The sequence below is a fragment of the Neophocaena asiaeorientalis genome, unplaced genomic scaffold (assembly GCF_003031525.2).
Source record: "Neophocaena asiaeorientalis asiaeorientalis breed wild unplaced genomic scaffold, Neophocaena_asiaeorientalis_V1.1 scaffold123, whole genome shotgun sequence".
Taxonomy (NCBI): domain Eukaryota; kingdom Metazoa; phylum Chordata; class Mammalia; order Artiodactyla; family Phocoenidae; genus Neophocaena; species Neophocaena asiaeorientalis.
Window position 1 is genome coordinate 9,479,259 of NW_020173666.1, and position 21,825 is coordinate 9,501,083.

The 21,825-nt window shown below is 43.1% G+C and overlaps 1 protein-coding gene across 1 annotated transcript in view; it reads left to right on the top strand.

Moving 5' to 3' along the window:
- The window catches only part of TIAM2 (TIAM Rac1 associated GEF 2), a 111,954-nt gene that overhangs the window by 25,318 nt on the left and 64,811 nt on the right, over positions 1–21,825 (top strand). Inside the window, 6 exon segments of the mRNA XM_024747918.1 lie at positions 5,884–6,069; positions 6,785–6,931; positions 9,874–9,945; positions 17,423–17,584; positions 18,973–19,077; positions 19,259–19,337. Coding sequence (XP_024603686.1) covers positions 5,884–6,069; positions 6,785–6,931; positions 9,874–9,945; positions 17,423–17,584; positions 18,973–19,077; positions 19,259–19,337 — 751 coding nt within the window.

The window sequence follows — 21,825 nt, forward strand, 5'->3', positions numbered from 1 at the left end:
CCTCAGATGCCTCTTCTGCACAAGGTCAGAGAGGTTTGCATCTAAAAAGCAAATCTGACCATGGGATTGCCAGGATTAAAAATCCCGCAGTGGACCCCATTGCTTACAAGATAAAGTCCCTGACAACCTCTCCCCACCTCGACCTTTAGCTACAACACCAAACTTCCTGTAGGTTCCACTTCTCTCTTTGGGTTTTCCCTCAGGCAGAGAGGACCCACGTAGACCACACACGCAAACTGCCCTATCCCACCTGCCCCTGTCATCAGGCTCACCCCTGCTTGTCTGTGATGAAGGATTTAGCTCCTCCAAGGAGCTGCCCTTGACCCCCTTTCCCACCTCGCCGTCAGGCACCTTTCTATATTCCCATAATTCTCAGGGTCTCTCTTTATCTCACGCATTGTTGTGTAGTTATCCCTTTGTGTATAAGGTTGCTCCTAGTATGAAATAAGAGCTCCCAAAGGGTGGGTAAATTTCTCCCTGTCTGTTTCTCTGGTACTTGGTTCCACGTAGTGAGTGGACACATCTGTCTCCTTTCCTCTTCCCTGGGCTGGTCCCCACCCCAGCCCCTCACCAGCTCCTGGCTACTTTCCTTCAGGCTTCACTCCTTCATTTCCCAAGGAACATCCTCTCTTCTTCTCTCCGTCCTCATGGTTTCTGAGTCTACTTCTCAAGGCTCCTATCTCAGGCCAGGATCCTGTATGATTCTACAGTAACTCCATGCGGACAACTTGTCTGTATCACCCACCTGATGGATGAGTGGTTAGACGCTGGGAGAGGTGAGGGAAATGGTCCAATGTCACACAGCTGTCAAGTGGCAGAGCTTAAACACGAATCTGTGCTCCTAACCCAATCAAGCCTCTCAGTAAGACTTCAGTGAATCAGACTGTGCTTCACTTGCTAAGGAACCATGTGATGAGTGGTTTTGTGTAAAGTAGAAATTAATCCTTAATTTACTTCTTTTCTTAACTTGGGTTTTTCAGCTTGATTTGATGGGAAATGTATTTATTATGAATGCACTCGGTGAGTGGATTTTCTAGCATGTGAATTATATCTCAAAGGGAAGAACAAAACAAAACTGATTTTCTAAACCTGTGGCTGGTTATTCTAACTACCGGTGAGCTTCAGTGTCTTCTGTGTCACTAGCTGGGTTCTTCTGCGGAGGTGGATTTTAGTGCTTGGAAAATATTGCATGGGAGTTTTTCAACTTACTCTGCCAGAAAGGAAAAACGAATTATCTCTTAGGACCAACCTAGAAATGGACAAATGGCCAAATACTGTGATTGAATGACTAAACGGCAGAAAATAGTTTTCTAGGAGTTTTGGGTGTGGTAGGAATGTACTTGTCATCTTTTTTATGTGTCACTTATTCATCTGTTATTTTTAGCATGAACCTTCATCTCCTTCCCCTCCCACTTTCCAGAGCAGACCGTAGCCTTTCTGAGCTCATTAAATAAATATAGCTATATTAGCAATGAAGAGGAAACTTTTGCATTGCATTTGTGTCAGTGCTTAAAAATGGGAGTTTTCCTCAATTTTTTGTTGATAATTTTTCTTTTACAAATGAAAGATAATGAAAACTTCCTTTGCGTGACTTGTCTTCATTCACGTTATTTTTGTGTTTTGTGCACGGGTATTAAAGAAATGAAAGCTCAAGCCCCATAGAAGTTGAGTTTTGATTTTCATGTCCTGATGAAATAAATGTCTGAGGCAATTATCAGTACTTGTGGAATGTAGGAAAAAGGGGGGAAAAAACAGTCTTGGGTTAAAGGAATCGATCTGGGGCATTTTCATTTTTGATCATATTAGGAAAAAAATCTCCAGAAATTCCCTGATAAGTGTGAGCTTGGATAATATTGCTGTTTTGGTGACGATGGTTGAAATTTACTGCGGTGGTATGTGTCATAGATACAAAACTGTCTTCTATTTCTCCCTTTCATTTAAGAAAAATGTATCCTTATCTCATCTTTTGAGGGATAAAGGGATAAAAATAAAATGTCTTTCCTTTTAGTTACCATTAAATTGGGGCTGAACTTGAAGATCAAAGCTGGTAGGAAATTGAGAGGCAAGATTGCTCACCCAAATGAGAGTGTGGATAGTCTTACATCTTCTCTGTAGAACACCTGGGGATTTGTGGGTGGAAATGCAGTTGACAGTCAGATGAAGATTTAACTGCAAGTTGCTAAGTAATTACTGGATAGTGCACGATACCCACCGTGTGAGCGAGAGGACCAGGGGCTCCGGGGCTGCGTTCTAAGTGCTCGATTGAAGCTTGTTTCTGCATGTTGCTCCCATCAGGATCAGCTTTGGGCCTTGGCCAACCTGGAGGGGCCGGCTTATTGTGTGGCCCTGGTAAAGTCACTTTCCTCCCTGGGCCTCAGTATTCTCTGCTGAGAAATGAGGGTGTGGCGACCCTAACTCCCTTGCAAGCTCATTGCCTGTGTCCACAGACTTCCCCAGTATTACAGGGTCTGTACTGAGCTCGTGGGTCTGGCCTTTGTACTTCTCTTTTCCCTCTAAGTAACCCAAGCACCTGAATCCACTGGACTTTTTACATGCATATTCTCCCACATCCTTCTCTACAACTTTGGTGAGTCCGTGGATAGAAAAATCAAATATTTCTTTGTTTCTTATCCAACCACAGATCCTCATTTGAACACGCTCTCCGATTCTCTCCGTAAAGGACCATGACCTTAAAAGTAAGATAAATATTGTCTTTAAATATGGACTAGCTGTGTGACTAATGACGGCTTACTCTGCCACAGAGCTCTGTGGGATGAAGGATGTATTAGTCAGGGTTCTCCAGAGAAACAGAACCAACAGGACCTGTGAAAAATATATTTGTAAAGAGATTTATTATAAGGAGTTGGCTCATGTGATTACAGAGATGGGCAGGCCCCAAGATCTGCAGTGAGTCGGCCAGCTACAGACCCAGGACAGCGGATGGTGTGGTTTGCACCTGAAGACTGGCAGGCTGGAGACCCAGGATGGGCCAGTATTTCAGTTCCAGTCAAAAGGCAGGAAAAAGGCCGATACCCCAGTTTGAAGGACCATCGGGCAAGAGGAATTCTTCCTTGCTTGGGGAGGGTCAGACTTTTTGTTCTAGCCAGGCCTTCAACTTACTGGATGAGGCCCACCCACATGAGGGACGGCAGTCTGCTTTATTCTGTCTATGCATTTAAATGTTAATCCCATCCCAAACACTCATAGAAACAGTCGGATTAGTGTTGGACCACACATCTGGGCACCCCCGCGGCTCAGTCAAGATAAGGACAGGACGCATCATTGAAATGGAGAAGTCATAAAGTCCATTCTCATTTGCATTTTCTACTAAGTTCAGATTAAAAAATGCCTCTACAGTGTGCAGTACTGATTGAGATACCAGTTCTCTTGAAACATAATCACATATGTTAACAAACTTCTTGATCTTTGTAAGGTCTGCTTGGGGCTTTTGGGGTCTCCCGGCCCCTTCCTTCTTTCAGCAAACCTAAGCATCTGAATTCATTTTCTTCCTATGAACTTACCTGCATTTTGTCCCAGGTTTTGGGTAGAGAGGTCTAGGTGTGCTGAAGACTATAAAGTGTTTCTGGCAAAATTTGAAGATTCCCTCTGTATCGTTTAGGATGGAACTGTCTTTTCCTTCCAGTGGTGCTTTGATGTGTAGTTATTTAAATACATTCAATGATGCCTTTAAAAATCTTTGTAAACCGCAGAAGTCAGTGAAAATATGAGAGTTTGTCATCTTCCCTGATCTGTAGTGATTGGCACGGACCTGGGTTTTATTTTATTTGGTATTTTGTCTTTTTATTCCTCTGTGGATGGCATGGGCTCCTTTATTGTCTGGTATCCAGTGACTCACTGTTTTTCTTGCCTTTCATATCCCACCTACCCCTCCCCAGAACCCCTAGAAAGCATCTCATAAGCTGTTTCACGTGGAGTTATAGATGAGGGATAAGCTTTAATACACTACCCAACCTAGAAATACCTGCATATTATTAGAAGACAAAAGAATGCGTCTAAGTTGTGGGTGTTCAGGTGTCAGCTACCGAAGGTATTTGTGAGACAGAACCGGGAGTATAGTGTTGCTGGGACTTAGCGCTCCTAGTATGTGTAGTTTATGGTTACAGAATACCCATCCATTACTTCTGGAATCTAGAACACTGTAACATGGCAAGACCACGAAGAGATTTGCGGTTCAATTTGAACTGCCATGTTAGTCTAGAACAGTCATCCTCTCTCAGGCTGGTACCAGAGTTGTTGGAGGTGCTTTTGAAGTGTCAGCTTTTCTGGGCCTCATGCCTAAAGAGTGGGCTCCTCAGGCAGTGGAGCTGGGCATTTTTCACTTGTAAAAGCCAACGGGTCATTCTGGTATTGATTCAAGGCTGACATGAGGGGGATGTTACATCACTAGCAAGGTCATACGGCGTCTTAAATGAAGTTAAACTGGAGATTGGGATTTTTCAGTGCACTCTGGGACTTTTGTTTTGTGGACAAACTATGACAGATCAACAAATTATTTGTTTAGACCTTGTAGCCATCATTTTTTTTTTTTTTTTTTTTTTGCGGTACGCAGGCCTCTCACTGTTGTGGCCTCTCCCATTGCAGAGCACAGGCTCCGGACGCGCAGGCCCAGCGGCCATGGCTCAGGGGCCCAGCCACTCCGTGGCATGTGGGATCTTCCCAGACCGGGGCACGAACCCGTGTCCCCTGCATTGGCAGGCGGACTCTCAACCACTGCGCCACCAGGGAAGCCCCATCATATTTCTTTTATGTGGAAAAGTTGTGCAGTGACCTTCCTAAGAAATGGATACGGAGAACTTGGAGGGGGTCTAGGGAGCACCCAGAATTTGTCCTGCTTTTCCCTGGGCAGAGACTGAGGGGACCATAGTGTTAAATGACAGAGCGCCTTCAAAATATCATTTATCCAGGATCACGGGTTGACCTGGAAAGTGTACTGTGAAAGTTTGGGATCTGTTTGGGTGCTAAACTTGGCAAAGCTAGAGATGCAGTTGTTGCAAATGAAATGACACAGTTCTTGTACCGAATCGTTGTAAGCCTTCACTACAGACCTTCTCTTGAATTTCGAGATTGCTCTGAATACCATTTGAAGCCCTGCTTTCTGTTCTGTTCTGAATCCCTACGTTGGCAACTTACTAGGACCTTTCTTCACCTATTCGTTTATGTTTAAATGAAGGTAATACTTAACACAGAACATACTTTGACATTCTTGGAAGAAGGGAGAGTGGCCCCCAGAGTTGGTACTTCTTTACCAACTCATGACTTAAGTTTTGAAGAATACGTAGAAATTTCTGTTGTGTAAATAATTTTATGTGTCTTAATAAAGATGTGTAGGTGGTGATTCTTCTCTAATATACTTAAAATAGGAGTAAAAGCTCTGTTCGTCCTCACGCCTGAAGTTCATCTGCTTGTTACTTTAAGTGACTCTCAGAATGTACAGGAACGTGCAGCCCCGTGTCTCCATTCAGCCAGCATCTGTTTGTGTGCAGACGGGTTAATCTGATTAAGATCAGAGGCTGTGAGTGTAAACGACACAGAGTGAAATAACTGACGTTCAGTTGTGCATCCTGCCCTACGTCAGCCTGGTTTTCAGCGCTAGAGTTCTCCAGAGGTCATGGCATGGCACCGTATTGGGACCGCCGGCTTTGTTTTTGTCTTTGGCCATCCTGATGAAGTACAGAGCGGTCTGACCCTGTGTGTTTGGGCAGGAGGGCTTGAGGTGGGGTGAGCAGGGAAGGCTCATTTCAACCATGCAGCACCAGCTGAAATGACTTTTTCCTTTAAGTTTGCGAAAGGGGTCACGTTTTCAATTTGACCCACGAGCACTTCTCATTTTTATTTAAATTAGTCCTATTCTTGCTTAAACAGATCCAGCAGTGGGAGCAGAACCTGGAGAAATTTCACATGGATCTGTTCAGGATGCGCTGCTATCTGGCCAGCCTGCAAGGCGGGGAGTTGCCGAACCCCAAGAGCCTCCTTGCTGCTGCCAGCCGCCCCTCCAAGCTGGCCCTGGGCCGGTTGGGCGTCTTGTCAGTTTCCTCTTTCCACGCTCTGGTAAGTTTCCAGGAAGGCTGTTCAGCAGCGTGAAGGGGGAGCGCTATGGATGCTCACCTTTCTCCAGCTTGTTGACATTCAGCACTGCTGTGACTTAAGCCAATAACTGACCAGGGCCACCCAGGGGCCAGGCGCCGGGGGAGGGATGATTGGCGTCCTGCTACAAAGTTCCAGCATCCCAGCTTCTTTGCTGCCCATTCTCGGAATCCAGCTCCTAATACACAGTTATTAAATATTCACATCTGTGTCTGCCCTTTTCTGTCTGTTCCACCTCCTATAGTCAGGAAGGTGGAATCCCCGAGGAGTAGCAACAATGGTGTGAAGATTTAAAGGGCTGACGGAAGGTTGTTAGATCTGTTCTCCCGAGAGCCCCACTGGGTTTTCTGAAATCGCTCCTGTGCGGGTGGCTTCTGTGGATAGTGCTAGCTCAGCGGGGGTGGGGTGGGGGGTGTGGCGGGTGGTCCGAGGGCTGTTGTGCTGACCCTGCTGTCCACCCCGAAGAGATGTGGATGTTGTAACTAGATGTGTTTATCCAGATAAGGGACATCTCTGTGGTGGATGCGGTCCTGGTATGTCAGACCTGCAGCAGTTTTGGGGGCTGCTCAGAACACATTTATAGCAGGCAGGGCTTTACTCCTGTTCTAGGGCAATGGTTAATTCTCTCTGTCATCTAAATAATGGCGTCTTAAGATTTTTCTAAATTGTTTTGAATTAGGTATGTTCTAGAGATGACTCTGCTCTCCGGAAAAGAACACTCTCACTGACCCAGCGAGGAAGACACAAGAAGGGCTTATTTTCTTCATTAAAAGGGCTGGACACGCTTGCAAGAAAAGGAAAGGAGAAAAGACCGTCTATAACTCAGGTGAGTTTGCCAGCATGGGAGGGACAGCAGACCTAGTGGGAAATCCTTGATATGCCATAAATCATACATGTTCATCCCCCTTCAGAATGAGATAAAAGTTCCTTCAAACGGATGCAGTCTTAGCATGGATTTTTTCCTCAAATGGAAACACACAAGTTGCTCAGTCTCTTTTTGGCACTCCCAAAGAGGTATTCACACCTTGCTCACATCTGCAGCACATGGTAACCCAAAAATAAGAGTCATCAGAAAAGAAGCCTTTAGAAATAATTGTCATAGATTTTATATTAAAGAAAAAAAAAGGAAGAAAGTGCTGATACGTGCTCCCACGTGGATGAACCTTGAAAACATGATGCTAAGTGAAAGAAGCTAAACACAAAAGGCCACAGGTTTTATAACTCCATTTACATTAAAAGTCCAGGATAGGTACATCCATAGAGACAGAGAGTAACTAGTGGTTGCCAAGGGCTGGGGGGAGGGGCGCATAGGGAATGACTGCCAATGGATATGGAGTTTCTTTGGGGAGTGATAAAAAATATTCTGGAATTAGACGGTGGTGATGATTGTACAACTTTGTAAATATACTAAAAAAACAAAACAAAACAAAACCGCAAAAACCAACATGTAAAATTAATAATAGAGTAGCAGCAACTAAATTCTATGGATGGTGCCAGACGCTTTGCTGACTTCATCTTTATGACACAAAGTAGGCGTTTTGTCATCACATTTTACATATGAGGAGCCTGAGACCCGGAGAGGTTGAGTTACTTCCTTTCCCCGGATGTTCACGCAGCAGCCAAGAGGCAGGGCTGGGACCTGGTCTCCCTGGATGCTGCAACGCTGGGCCATTGCTGCTGCTTAGTTTTCTGGAGGAAAGGTGGCTCTTTCAACATTTTGTCAAGTTAAAAATAGCCCAAGTGGGCTTCCCTGGTGGCGCGGTGGTTGAGAGTCCGCCTGCCGATGCAGGGGACACGGGTTCGTGCCCCGGTCCGGGAAGATCCCACATGCCGCGGAGCGACTGGGCCCGTGAGCCATGGCCGCTGAGCCCGCGCGTCTGGAGCCTGTGCTCCGCAACGGGAGAGGCCACAACGGTGAGAGGCCCGCGTACCGCAAAAAAACAAAAACAAAAACAAAAAAAACAGCCTGAGTGCTTATTGTTGAAATGTGGCCCAAGGACAGTGAATTGTTCTCAAAACATTTTGAACACTCATATCTGAAGTATTTCCTAATGCTGTTAATACAGTATATGATAATGATTTTTATGTTGCTGAGCGATATGTTTTAGGATTATTATTTTTTGAAAGACTCTTGAAAAGATGAGCTATCACAAAATGATCTGATCGTTTAAGTGAGTTGGGAAGTGAGTTGTGATGAAGTTCAAGGAAGTTCTTGTTTTTACTTCTGACGGGTTGCTGTTATTCTGAATATGCTGGCAGAGAGGGTCACATTTCATGACTTTTTCTAATTTTATATGGATATACACATTTGATTGTACATAACAGTTTTGTGAAATAGGTGAGTAACAGGGATAGAATCAACTTCTTTGACCCATCTGTAATCCTAAAACAATAAAGCTGGAGGTGGTGGGACATGGGTTGATTGATTGAAAGAGGGCAAACTCACATGGAATCCCTTTTACTTGGCCACTGTTTTTGTATACTCACAATTGGAAAGAATATCACGTTTAAAAATTGTGGTTCTGGACTTCCCTGGTGGCACAGTGGTTAGGAATCTGCCTGCCAAATCAGGGGACGCGGGTTCGAGCCCTGGTCCAGGAAGATTCCACATGCTGTGGAGCAACTAAGCCCACGAGCCACGACTGCTGAGCCCATGTGCCACAACTACTGAAGCCTACGCGCCTAGAGCCCGTGCTCCACAACAAGAGAAACCGCTGCAATGAGAAGCCCGCGCACCGCAACAAAGAGTAGCCCCCACTCGCCACAACTAGAGAAAGCCCACACACAGCAACAAAGACCCAGCGCAGCCAAAAAAATAAATTAAATAAATACATTTATAAAAAAAAAAATTGTGGTTCTATTTGTACTTTAGTTGTGAAAGTAATCATTTGTTGGTTATAAATGGAAACGTATTTCCTCGTTATAGACTATAGTTAACTATAAACCATTGGCTAATGCTGGGCTTATGTTTTTGAATTCAACTTCTATGAATAATGTCTTTGAGGCAAATTCTGATTTTAATCAAGGTAGCCAATTCTGTATAATTAAATGACAAGGATAAATATCTTGATAATTTGCTTATAAAATGTTGACATTTAGCAATTAGATATGACCCTAATATGGTCTTTACCCCATCATATGTAGTAAATGCCCTTAACGTAAGATTTCTTGAGAAACAAAAGCATTCGGTTGAACATTTTTGTTTTAAAAAGATATGACACTGGTATTTATTATAACTGAATGCAGTTGAGGTAGTAGATATCCGTAAATGTGTAAATGGCCTGTTTGTTAATGTTTAGTATTCGACTACAAAATCTAGAAGATAAAAATTGGAAAAAGTAAAGGAAATTTTTCTTAGTCCCTCTACCCAAACACAGCCACTTTTAATATTTAGCTTTATTTCTTCCCAGTATTTCTTCTATGCACGTTTACGAAAGTTATAAGCTTGATTTTGGTGGCTTTGCCAGCTTTGATTTCTACATCTTCAGAGACGTTATACTTCTTGGTAAAAGCAGCATCAAGAATATCCAGGGTGACTTGAATAATATGTATCACAGAAAAGTAAAATATGTAACCATATGGGAATAAGAAAAAGCAACTTTAAAGTTCAAACTTTACATGCAGTAGAGTAGTAAATAATACACATTGCAATATGAAGATCTTATCAAATGTCATAGACCTTAAATTTTTCAATATTGAGAAAAGGTAGCTGCCAAACGAATATTGCAGAGCCATTTCATTAGTCTTTTTTTCCCTCCTGCCTATCAGATATTTGATTCAAGTGGCAGCCATGGATTTTCTGGAACTCAGCTACCTCAAAGCTCCAATAACTCCAGTGAGGTAAACGTTGCCATAGATGGTAGCCATCTTGTTTTTACTTGGATGACACAAATGCTAAGTTAATGAGGGGATGCTAGTTCTGAATCTTTACCTGAATCTGTTGAAAATACTGTAAAGTTAGAACTCAAATGGTCCCGAGTAGGTAAAAGATGTTTGCAGAATGCCAAGTATTTTTTTTTTTTTAAACATCTTTATTGGGGTATAATTGCTTTACAATGGTGTGTTAGTTTCTGCTTTATAACAAAGTGAATCAGCTTGCCAAGTTTTTTTGAAGGTATCTAAACTCGTGATAACTCTGTCTTCAAAGTGGTATAGCTAGACTAAAGCACCTTTAGTTCAAAATAGCAACTTTCATTTATTCGTCCCTATTCCTCAGCAGTTCTTACCGTCATTTGAGAGTTTGGTGAATCCAAACTTGCATTTTCCTCTCAGGGTGTCAGGGGGCTTCACACACATATTACATCATGCTGCGAATCAGTAGCCTTTGGTGCCCTCAGTGGAGCTGAATACAGGGGCCCCGTCTAGTCCCCAGGACAGCTCCTGACCGAGTAAATCCTCAGAACCATTTCTGAATGGAATTCTGGAGTAGGGTGAAAGTGGTCTGAGTGAGCTCATGCCTCTTCTTTGTGTCTTTTTCAAAGACACAAAGCTGTGTCTCCCCTTAAAGCTGTGTTTCATGTTACGATCTATTTCTCTTATCATCTGCTTCACCGAATTATTTTCTCTTAGGTTTTATGTCCAATAAACCTCTGAACTCTTTGTTGAGGTTGAAACATGATTTTAACGGTCTGGACAAACTTAATGTGCTGTTGCAGAAGTAGGCAGTATTACTTAACAAATTAATTGGGATCATTCAGTGACTTGGCCGTAGTTTGAAAAATCTGAGGAATGGTGGAGTGTTAGACCCAGTGATGGGTCTGGGGGGAGGTGAGTGATGAACTTTCTGGTGATCCTAAAATATACACCATAGACAACTACCTATTCTGCCTCCATGGGAGGTTGGCCCAACCGTGGGTGCTGAGCATGGGCTCAGTTCCATGGTTATTATAGAGACCACTCCGAGGGGCAACTCTGCCCGAGGTGTCCTGAAATGGGGTAGAGAACCTCTGCTCAGAACCCTACCCTGACCTCCCACTCACAGAGGTCAGGGGCTGCCAGAGGGCAGGTCATGAGATGGGGTGCCTGTGCCCGGAGGCTGTGTCATGGGCACTGCTTCTGGCTGGTCTCTGTGCCCTCCTTTGGCCAGCTTTGACCAAACGGGGCCCTGTGGAAGGCAGACCCATACCTTCCTTTTTTATAAAACACACCGTCAAAATGGTGGACTTTTCATAATGAATAATTTCCATTCCCTGCCCCTTTATTTCTATATACATGCAGAGCTTATTTCAAAATCAGGTCAAAATACACTGTCCACCAGGGATTTTACTTGATTAAAAAAATTATTTCACTATTATTTACTTGGTTCTTACAATCTTTTTTGGTTAGTCATCCCACCGAGTGTATACGTCATGTCTCCCAAGCAAACTTGTAACTAGTACCCTTGATTGTGTGTGTGTTCTCAATCCATGGCTCACTGCTAAGGACATAATATTGCTTAATAAATTTGCCTCTTAATTGTCTATATTAGATGTAGCCCTTTAATGGTTGAGAAGAGCTGTTTGATCTGTAATGAAAACCCATAATTTTCGTATGTCTTCCAGCATTAAATAACAATTTAAAATTCCTACTTTGAGAGTTTAGAAATTGTATCATCAAAGCACTTTCTATTAACAGAACTTATGTTGGACTTTGAAAATAAATTTTTGCTAAAATAGCCATGAATGGTCAGAATTAAGCTTAGTGTTTATTTAAATTGGGCTTTAATTAACAAATGATCTTCTTGTGATTTAATTGACAAGTCCCACTGGCGCTGGAACGAGTGAGAGGAGAAAATTACTGCATCCTTTTTTTTAGGCATATGTATTTAAACATTTATCCCTATTTGTTTTAACTAAACATTGCTTCTGCTGTAGCAACAGTGAAGAAATTCCTTTGACATATAGGGCTATTTTAATGGTGTGTTTATCATTTCTGTACTGTAGTACTCAGATAACTACATTTAAATGAGTTGCAGCTAGAATGAAGGGTATTTGGTTTTTTATGTCTCTGGGACTTAAAATTCTGCCTGTAGCTGGTTGAATAATTAATATTTCATTCCACTAGTTTTCCTTTGCTAATCGTTCTTGGAGAATATTTATAACCTGCACAAAACGTCTGTTTGTAAACAGTGTATTGTGTCCATTAGCGTCACACAGAAAGGCAGTCGTTCCTGAGTGTGGGGAGGGAGGAGGTCACGGGTATTTAAAAATATTCTATTCTAATCGGTGCGTCATATAACCGTCCAACAGTGAGTCACCCTAGTTTGAAATCTGTTAAGGTTGGAATAAGGCCAGTCTCATTTGAGCTTTTTTTTTTTTTTTTTTTTGCGGTACGTGGGCCTGTCACTGTTGTGGCCTCTCCCGTTGCGGAGCACAGGCTCCGGATGCGCAGGCCCAGCGGCCATGGCTCATGGGCCCAGCCGCTCCGCAGCATGTGGAATCTTCCAGGACCGGGGCACGAACCCGCGCCCCCTGCATCGGCAGGCGGACTCTCAACCACTGCACCACCAGGGAAGCCCTTATTTGACCATTTTTTAAAGGACACTTTGGCCAGCCAAAAAACGAAAGCTTTTCCTAGGGTACTTCTTGGTGAGTAATAATGAGTCTCAATCAACGTGTGAAGGGAGATGTTTGTTATGGAGATTGTGACAACAAATCCCTGAGGAGGCTCTGGATGGCAGCTACCCCAGAAGTTTCACTGCAGTTGCTGTGGAGCCCTGGGCCTTGGCTCTCTCTCCTGGAAAATTGGCTTGGGGTGTCCCAACTTTCTGCGGCAGGCAGTGAATGAAGTATTGTCACATCAGTCGTTAGCTCCAAACTGGAAAAAAAACCCCGCTAATGTTGTTTTTTTTTTTTTAAATGGAAGCTATGAATGAAACTGCTTACTCTTGACCGTAACTCGGGTCTGTTTAAATAGAACATTTAGTCTGGAACCGTACATAACATCCATACGTGCACAGATGGATAGTATAGATGGGTCTTTGTTTCCCTTTCATATCAACTGATGTTTGGGCCTCGGCCCAAGAAGGAAATCAACACCACCTCCTCTGTGACATTTTGCTGTTGTTAAGACAGCCAAGAGCGCGTAACTCCTTTCGTGTTCTCTTCTCATCTCACTTGCTAACAGGCCTCCCTTTTATCAGCGACTGCAGTGGGGGCCCCTTGGCCACAGCCAGGTTGTGGTTTTGCTGCCCACTCCCCTTCACCGATCCCGGCAGTAATTATGAGCCATTTGATCCAAACGCATCTGCTGTGAGAACCCGCGGAGTTTCAGTGTTCTCTCCTTGAGGCACACGGGGCAGAAGTAATTTGACATGTGCTTTCAGGACCATTAATATGATAGTAATAAGGAATGCTTCTGTGGAAGTTGCCCTACCCTGAGGGCGGAAGTGATTTGCAAACCTTAACTGTAGTGGCCGCAGTGGCCTCGGCTGCGGTTCAGTGATGTTGCATTTCGTGCGTGGCCGCTCAGCGCTGGACCACGCGGTGGTCTGGGCACCTGTAGTCACCATGATTCCCCAGGGTTTTGAAACAAGGGGTGATTCTCATGCGGTTCTTTATAGTGGCCATTGTTGAATTACGGTGGTCAAGCCTACTCTAGTGTAATTCCACAGTCCACACTGAACTTCAGAAAAGATCTTTTACATTGTTTATGGCTCTTTACAGTTTATGTAGTACCTTCCAGTGCCATTCCTCACACCAATCTTAATTCCTCCATGAGGCTGGCGTGCTTTAGCCCCTTGTAAAGGTGAAGAAATAGAAAGAAGCCCAGAGACGTGAGATAACCAGCCCTGACAAGGCTGGGATTTGACCCACATTGTCTGTTTATTATATTTTTGCTGTTTCACTTGTCTTCTCCAGGAACTGGAAACCTTGAACAGGCTGATGGGAAACTAATTCTGTGGGGAGGGGGGGATGGAGTGGGTGGGAGGAGTATACAGGGGTCTCAACAGAGGTGGCCAACCGGGGACTTCTGGGTGGGTGGTTAGAAGATTAATGTAGCACCTTTAAGGCTAAGCAGAGAAAGGAGTTTTCCAGGTACATCAACTTGCTGGGCTTATTTTCACGATTCTCTGTTCCTTTTGTGAAAAACAATGTAGGAGAATATCTTATCTGGCTTATTGAACATAAAGCATGTGATTTCAGCATGGATAACATTGACCCTTGAGGGAATCAGTCCAGTTGTTTTCTCCAAGTGGGTACATCTTCCAACAGCCTAGGAGATCTGTAAGCACCAAGTAGCCGTTTCTTTTTTCTTTTTCTAGTTCTAATTGACAAATCAATTCTACGTCCTCATTGCTTCCGTTGAATGGCCAGATTTTACCTTTCTTTAATTGTGTACATTTCTAGGGGGTGTGTGTTGTGAGAGTGTGTGAGATGCACAGGAGAAAATTACACATAAATGTTCACTGTAGGGTCTCTTGAGAGGATCTGAACCTTCCATGGCCTTGGCTTTGATAGGCATCGTCTCATTTGTCATTCAGTTGATCTTAGGTCAACAGTGTAGACTCAAAATGATTCCTCAGAGCACTTGTAGGCACAAAACCTTGTTTCATCGAATAGAATGTGAACATCTCTTTTGTCCTTTGCATCTCTTAGTTGGCCTGCACGCTTTTCCCTAGCCTAGAACTTCTTCCCCTTCAGTAATCCGCTCTTAGTTCTTTTTCTTGAAACTTTAGGGAGGATTAAGAACTTGACACTGTGTAAACAGATTCGAATAGGATACTGAAAATGGGCAGCCTTTACTTTCCAAGCCTCTGTGTGACTGTGAATTTCTCGTTGCATCCAATTCAACATCCATGGCTTGGGTGTGTTCCGGGTGCAGGACACACTGTGTGGAGGGCTGAAAGAGACTGAGCATGAGGAAGACGGATGTCATTCATCTCAGCACCCGAGGGCGTGGGAACAGCCTAGAAATGACTGTCAAGTGGGCTGGGCTTCGCTAAGTGCTGTACCGGGACATTGGGGTGTAGATGCGTCTGAGTGGAATTGGGGTTAGGGGGCGAAGAGAGCAGGAGACACTTCACAAGGGGCGGGGGGCAGTGTTTGAAATAAGGTTGAAAGGTATATGTAGTTTCAGCGCAGAAGCTGTGAGGAGGGTAAAGCAGGTGAAGGAGGTGGAGGTGACCAGGGGTCTGGAGGCAGGAGAGCGCTGCTGCTTCGTGGAGGTGTCAGGGGAGCCAGAACATGCCGTGCGTCCAGAAAAACGCCAGAGAGTCCAGGAAGTTGGCTTGTGTCCATTTTGCGAGAGGTAACTGACTGCCGGGCTGGTATTTCTGTAGTGCAGGGGCAGGGAGCAGAGGCTCAAGCCTGGCTTCCAGGGTTCAGATCCCCACAGCACGGCAGTCACAGCTTCCTGTGGGAGCGTGGGCAAGTTTCTAGAATTTTCCGAGCCTCACAATTCTCACTTGTTGAATGGAGGGTCGGGACAGTGCCGACCGCAGAGGGTTGCGGACGGTGAGTGAACGGGCAGTGTGTAGTATGGTCTCTCTGGGGTGGACAGGAGGGCAGGGGAGGGTAGTTGTGAATTTGTATTTCCCCGTCCCTCCCCCAGCGGGCCATCCTAGATCACGCCTTTCCCGTTTTGCTCTGAAAGTGCAGACCTGAATTGCTTTGCAGTGGCAGTCAGGGCGATTTGACTTCCTCTGGGACGGGCTCTTTGTGGTTTCTTACTCCACAGTGACCTCTGCTGGGGTTTTCGTTTGATTCTGAGCAAGCGTAGTTTGAGAGGCGGGTTCTGCGCCTTTAAGGCAGTGCCTGCTTGTTGCCGTTGCACGTGGTTGAAGTCCCTGCTCAAATGAGCAGAAGTGCCTGGAGGTTTATTTAACCAGAGAAGAAAATGTGACCCATGTGAGATGGGACCCTACAGGGGAAACTGGTGTTCGTGCTGGTTCCCTGCGTCCTCCGGGCATCTGGTTCTCTCTCTGTCTCTCTCTCTCTCTCTGTCTCTCTCTCTCTCTGTCTCTCTGTCTCTGTCTCTGTCTCTGTCTCTCTCTCTCTCTCTCTCTCTCTCTCTCTCTTTTGCTTTGGCACGTGAGGTTCATTTTCATTCTAGGCTGTGATCATCTTTCCAGGAAAATGTACAGAAAGTGACAGATCCAGAAATGCCACTTTAAAGATGAGCGAGCACCACATTTAAAAAGACAACACAGGAAGATTGATTCTTCCCTTTCTTTGCCTAAACCTGTTTTGTTTTCTTTTTTAAATTTCTTTACTGTATGTATTCTAGTATTTTGATTCTATACAGGAGGATCTTTTGCTTTGTGATTTTTAAAAAATGCATAGAATTCAAAGTAAAGTCAGGCATCAATGACAACTTTAGTGTATGATACGTGGGATATAATAATGTGATATTGTTGGATCTGAATGTAACGTTTTCTGGTGTGTAAGGTGTTTTGGCTTCTGTGATCTCCTTTGCTCACAAAAGTTGTATTATTAATTAGTCAACTTAAGCAATTGTATTATATTAACAGTATCCCATCTTACAAAATACAAGTCAGGGCTCAGCAAGGGAAATGTCCTGTTGCTGCTGGGGAAGTGGTAGAGTTTGTGACTTGAACATCAGTCTTTTGATTTAAATCCCCAAGTCTTGTCTTTACCATCAGACTAATGTGAGAACCTAAGCAGAGGGAAACATTTCTGAGTTGCTTAATGAATGTTATTTATTTTTGTTTATAAATTATAGAAGTACATATTAGCATGAGGTCATGGAGTTACTGTGATGGTGACGTTTAGGAAACAAAACTTCCCTGGGAAAAGTTTGTGAAAGGTGGTATGTTTGGGGATGATTTCTAAAAGTGTGTCTAGATGGGAAATAGCTGAAGGATGGAAAACCATTTAGCCCAGGATCAGGGGTTAATTTAAAAAAACAAGTAGAAATAAGAGAGAAGAGAAACGTGCTTGGATTAAGTTAAACACAGCTCATGGTTAGAATGCAGGCAGGTGTCAGAGGCCGTGGATGAGAGCGTATCTGAAATTTACTGGGATCATGGCTTAGATGCAGATTTCACTGTGCCCCAGTCAGCCGGCAATTTCTAGAGCAGTAAGAGGAGATACTAAGCAGCCCGTCAGTGACTGCAGTGTTCTAACTTGGGCTAAGGCATAGTGGCTAGAACTCGGGAGGAGGAGTTGATTGACTTTGCTCAGCCTCCCAGGGCTTCAGTTGCACGTGGGTTAAACAAATGAGGAAATCCCAGGCTTGTCTGCCCCAGAGGGTCATGAGAAGCCAGGATGCGAGGAGTGTGAAATGGCTAACTATAAATTAAGGGGGCATTTTCCCAATAGTTTCCATCATTTGCTTATCAAGTCTGTCCACCTTTTCCTTTGGGATCTAAAAACAGGTGGATGACCTGCTGCACATATACGGGTCAGCAGTAGATCGTGTTCCCCGAGACGGCTCATGGGAGAGCCAGACTGACGTTCAGTTTCAGGACCATCAAGCTGTGACCGTGATGATCAAGCCGGAACACAGAGTAGAAGATATTCTGACTTTGGCGTGCAAGGTAGTGGATTTTGCGGTAGAAATATACTTCTGAATGGAAATAATCGTTCACATCGCCCTCCCGTGCCTTCTAAGTTTGAGCGGTGTTTAAGACCTCACTTTCTTTTTTTTTTTTTTTTTTTGACGTATTTGTTAATTAACACATTTAGTATTCTCTTCATGTCTTAGAAGGATAAGTCATGACCCCTTGCCTTCATGAAGAGCCTGAGCTATCTTACTGGAATTCTATATGTACCTCTATATCTGGGATAATTATGAAGGCTGTTGTTATTTAGGGTACTTAGAGATGGTGCTCTATGAGAAAGTGGTGTAAACTTTGAATTATTTTGATTTGATCCTAAGTAGTTTTATCAAGTTTCTCCAGATTAAATGAGTTACTTGGTACCATCCACAGTTGCTTCATGGAGATTGTTATGAGATGGTGTTTTATTCCTTATTCAAACTGGGTTTTATTTTGAAAAGGAAGTTTATGATACATTTTCAAGAGAGCCCTCTGAGATCCATGAAGCCGACACAGCAGCATCAGATCAGATGCTTTCAGACCACCAGATGGCACAGTAGAGCTGAAATATTTTTAACTTTGCAGAGAAAATGCAAATACATGAAATGGTAAAAAAGTCATGTAGAGTTTGGTAACTCTTTACCACGAACACTGACTTACTAGATCATCGTTCATTTCAGGCCTCCTTTGTCACTGACTTACGCCTTAGGATTCCAGACATTTATACACACAGGTTATAATCGTGAATTTACTTTCCTTTCACTCCATTATGTCAGGTGTTTATTCAGACAGCAAACAGTATTGTTCGATAGCAATGATATTACTTATTAAGTTGGTAAGCATTCTGATAGAGGAGGTCAGAAGTAGTGGGTGAATTAGACCCAATTAGAACAGAGGCCTGAGATAATTTGTCATTGTTGAAAATGTGTCTGAGAGAGGATGTGTGTGCGTGTATACACCTTTTCTTGTGAGAAGTGGTTGGAATAGGAAATTCCTAATTCTGAAGTCTGTAGAATATGCGATGGTTGACATTTCACAAATTTCCCTACTTCAGTAACAGGAAACAACTTAAAGTTAGGTACAGTCAATCTATAAAAAGAGAGCACTTACTGATGATGAGATATATTCTACTATCAGATGTCTATGACCATACTTCTTCAAATCACCTCTCTTGCTTTTAGTGGTAAGCGGTATCATTTAGAGAAAACCTTAAAGATAATTATTTGTCCCTTTTTTTCTTTTTTGCATACTTAAATTTGAGCTCTTATGTAGATTTAAACTCAGCAAATTATATATTTCTTTGAGAAATTTCCACTTTGATTTTTAATGAACAGTGATGCATTTAGAAGGAACATTCGACAGCTGAATAATTGTCTCTTTCTTTGTAGATGAGGCAGTTGGAACCCAGCCACTACGGCCTGCAACTTCGAAAATTAGTGGATGAGAACGTTGAGCACAGTATTCCTGCACCGTATGAATACATGCAAGAGCAGGTGAGTGGGCTTTGGCTTCAGAAAGGGACATCTGAACCCCACCTGTGGCCCCTTAATTTTAAAAATACGTAATCTGGGGGGAAAGTTCTGTTTAAATTGGCATCTGGTTTGGAAACAGTCAAAATAAATTTCCAGATATTATGACATCAAATCCTCTGATTTTGGTTTTTACCTTTTGTAGGTTTATGATGAAATAGAAGTCTTTCCACTAAATGTTTATGACGTGCAGCTCACAAAGACCGGGGGTGTGTCTGACTTCGGTAAGGTTAAGGAACACCCTCATCAGAGAACTGTCTGGTCCATCCTTGCCTAGCTTGCCCCAGTATCTTTGGACCTAATATTTTTTCTTTACATTTTCAGAAACTATGACAATAGTTTCTGAGCTTCCTTTCTCTTTCTTCATTTCTGTTTGTTTATATTAGTAGGCTAAAAGGTATGTATTACTGTTAGTTAAAAATGCCAAAGTAATTAAAAGGGATGAATGTAAAAATTGAAGAGAAATTTGAAATGATGGTGACAATAACAAGACAATGGATTTATAGTGTGCTGGGGGCGGTTCTAAGCTGATTAACTTCTGATTCATGTAACAGTTCTTTTTGTCTCAGTGTCTTTGCTCTTAGCTTTTCACTCACCTGGACGGCTCCCCTCATTTCTCCCTCCCCCAGTCCCTCCTCTCTGAGTATGTAAATCTGACCTGTCCTTCAAGAACTAACTGAAAGTCTGACTTTCTTGAAGAAGGCTTATCTGATTGCTTTGCCTTCAGTTTAACAATTAAGGGTCAGTGTTACCCAGATCACTTCATAGCATTTATTTATTTAACTTACATAATGGGTTTATATTTAATATAGTACTTCTCACCATGGAGATGTTACTCAGTTAATATAAAGATTGGTTTTGTTAAACATTAAATCTCTTCTCCATTTCAATTTTTTAAAAAAAAAAATAACTTTATTTATTTATTTATTTTTGGCTGCGTTAGGTCTTTGTTGCTGCACCCGGGCTTTCTCTAGTTGCAGTGAGTGGGGCTGCTCTGCATTGTGGTGTGCAGGGGCTTCTCATCGCAGTGGCTTCTCTTGTTGTGGAGCATGGGCTCTAGGTGTATGGGCTTCAGTAGTTCTGGCTCGTGGGCTCCAGAGCGCAAGCTCAGTAGTTGTGGCACGCAGGCTTCAGTAGTTGTGGCTCACAGGCTGTAGAGCGCAGGCTCAGTAGTTGTGGTGCACGGGCTTAGTTGTTCCATGGCATGTGGGATCTTCCCGGACCAGGGCTCGAACCCGTGTCCCCTGCATTGGCAGGGGGATTCTTAACCACTGCGCCCCCAGGGAAGCCCCCCCTCTCCCTTTCAATGTCAATATAAAGTATTTTTTTTACATTAACCTTTTCTCCATTTCAACGTTAGATACATCGAATACGTTTTTCTAAACATTTTCCCCCACAAAGAGATGTTTTATTTTTTGACCAACTGTATTTAATATCTAGGTGCAGTATTAACTTGGGAGATAACAAAACAAAAATCCATTAAAAATATGGAGAAGAGACTCCTCAGTGATGCAGGAGGCTGTGATTATAACTGAACAGTGGCAGTTTCCTAGGATTCTGGGCAAGAGTTTTCTTCTTCCTATTGAGAATTCTGAAACTATGAAATATTACTTATGCAAAGTTCAGCCATCTCACTTCTTTGACCTTCTTTCTAACTAGCAAATGCAAATTACAGACGGCATTTTTTCAGTGCATTATTTGTTGTGAAGAAAACGTTTTGTTTTCCATTTAACATAGTATATCAATTTGTTCCTATTTATAGGGAAATAGCCAAGACCATGAAACTACCCTATTTACTGTTTCTTGGGAACTTTCAGACACCAAAGCTCAGTTCTGAACCTCAATAGCACACACGTTTTCAGGGCAAGGTTTGATTCAGGAGGCCCTTCAGAGTCACATCTGTCCATTTCTCTTTCGTGCATACACCCCCGAACAAGCACAAATTCCTGTAATGCTGAGAACCACACCTAACGAGAGCGATTGCATCTCGGGCTTCTACTTTTGGTGCTGCAACAGGCAGAGATCATGATGTTGAGATCTTGAGGTGACTGGTTCTTGAAGGCTGAAGATTTCAAAGAAAGTGCTATTTGTTTAACTCTATCAGTTCAGGATGCCGAGGCTAAGAGGTTCCGCGTGACAGCGCCTTCAAGGAAGCAGCCGTTCACTTGGTAGCATTTAATTCTTGCATTTCTGTCTGTCTGTGTTTAAACTTGGCTTTGAGCTCTTTATAGACTGTGTTCGTGTCTGAAAGTTCCTTCCTATCTTTTGCCTTTTACCATAGGAACCTGATAATTATATAATGGTCAGTAAATATCTCCGTAGAAAGATTATTTCGTGTTAGATATATTGACATAATTATTTTGCTTAAAATGACTCAAGCTGATTAAATCCTAGTCATTGTAATATGTTAAGATTTCCATTTTATGAGTTGTTTTTTTTGTACTTGATAAAATTGACATGTTCTTTGTTTCTTAATTTTACGTCATCTGTTTGGCCCCAAGTGTTATGTTGGTTTTTCCTCTGAAGCCCACTGAGCATGTTGTCTGTGTTTCTATTGGCCTTTACTCTACTCTCCACAGTCCCCATTGGTGCATCTTCTTTGCATTTGAATGACTGAAGGAAGGTACTTGAAAAGATACTTTTTGGTGACCACAATCTTCTGGGCTCTGCCTGAGCACAGAAGAAACAGGGGACATGCCTTTCTTCCTATTG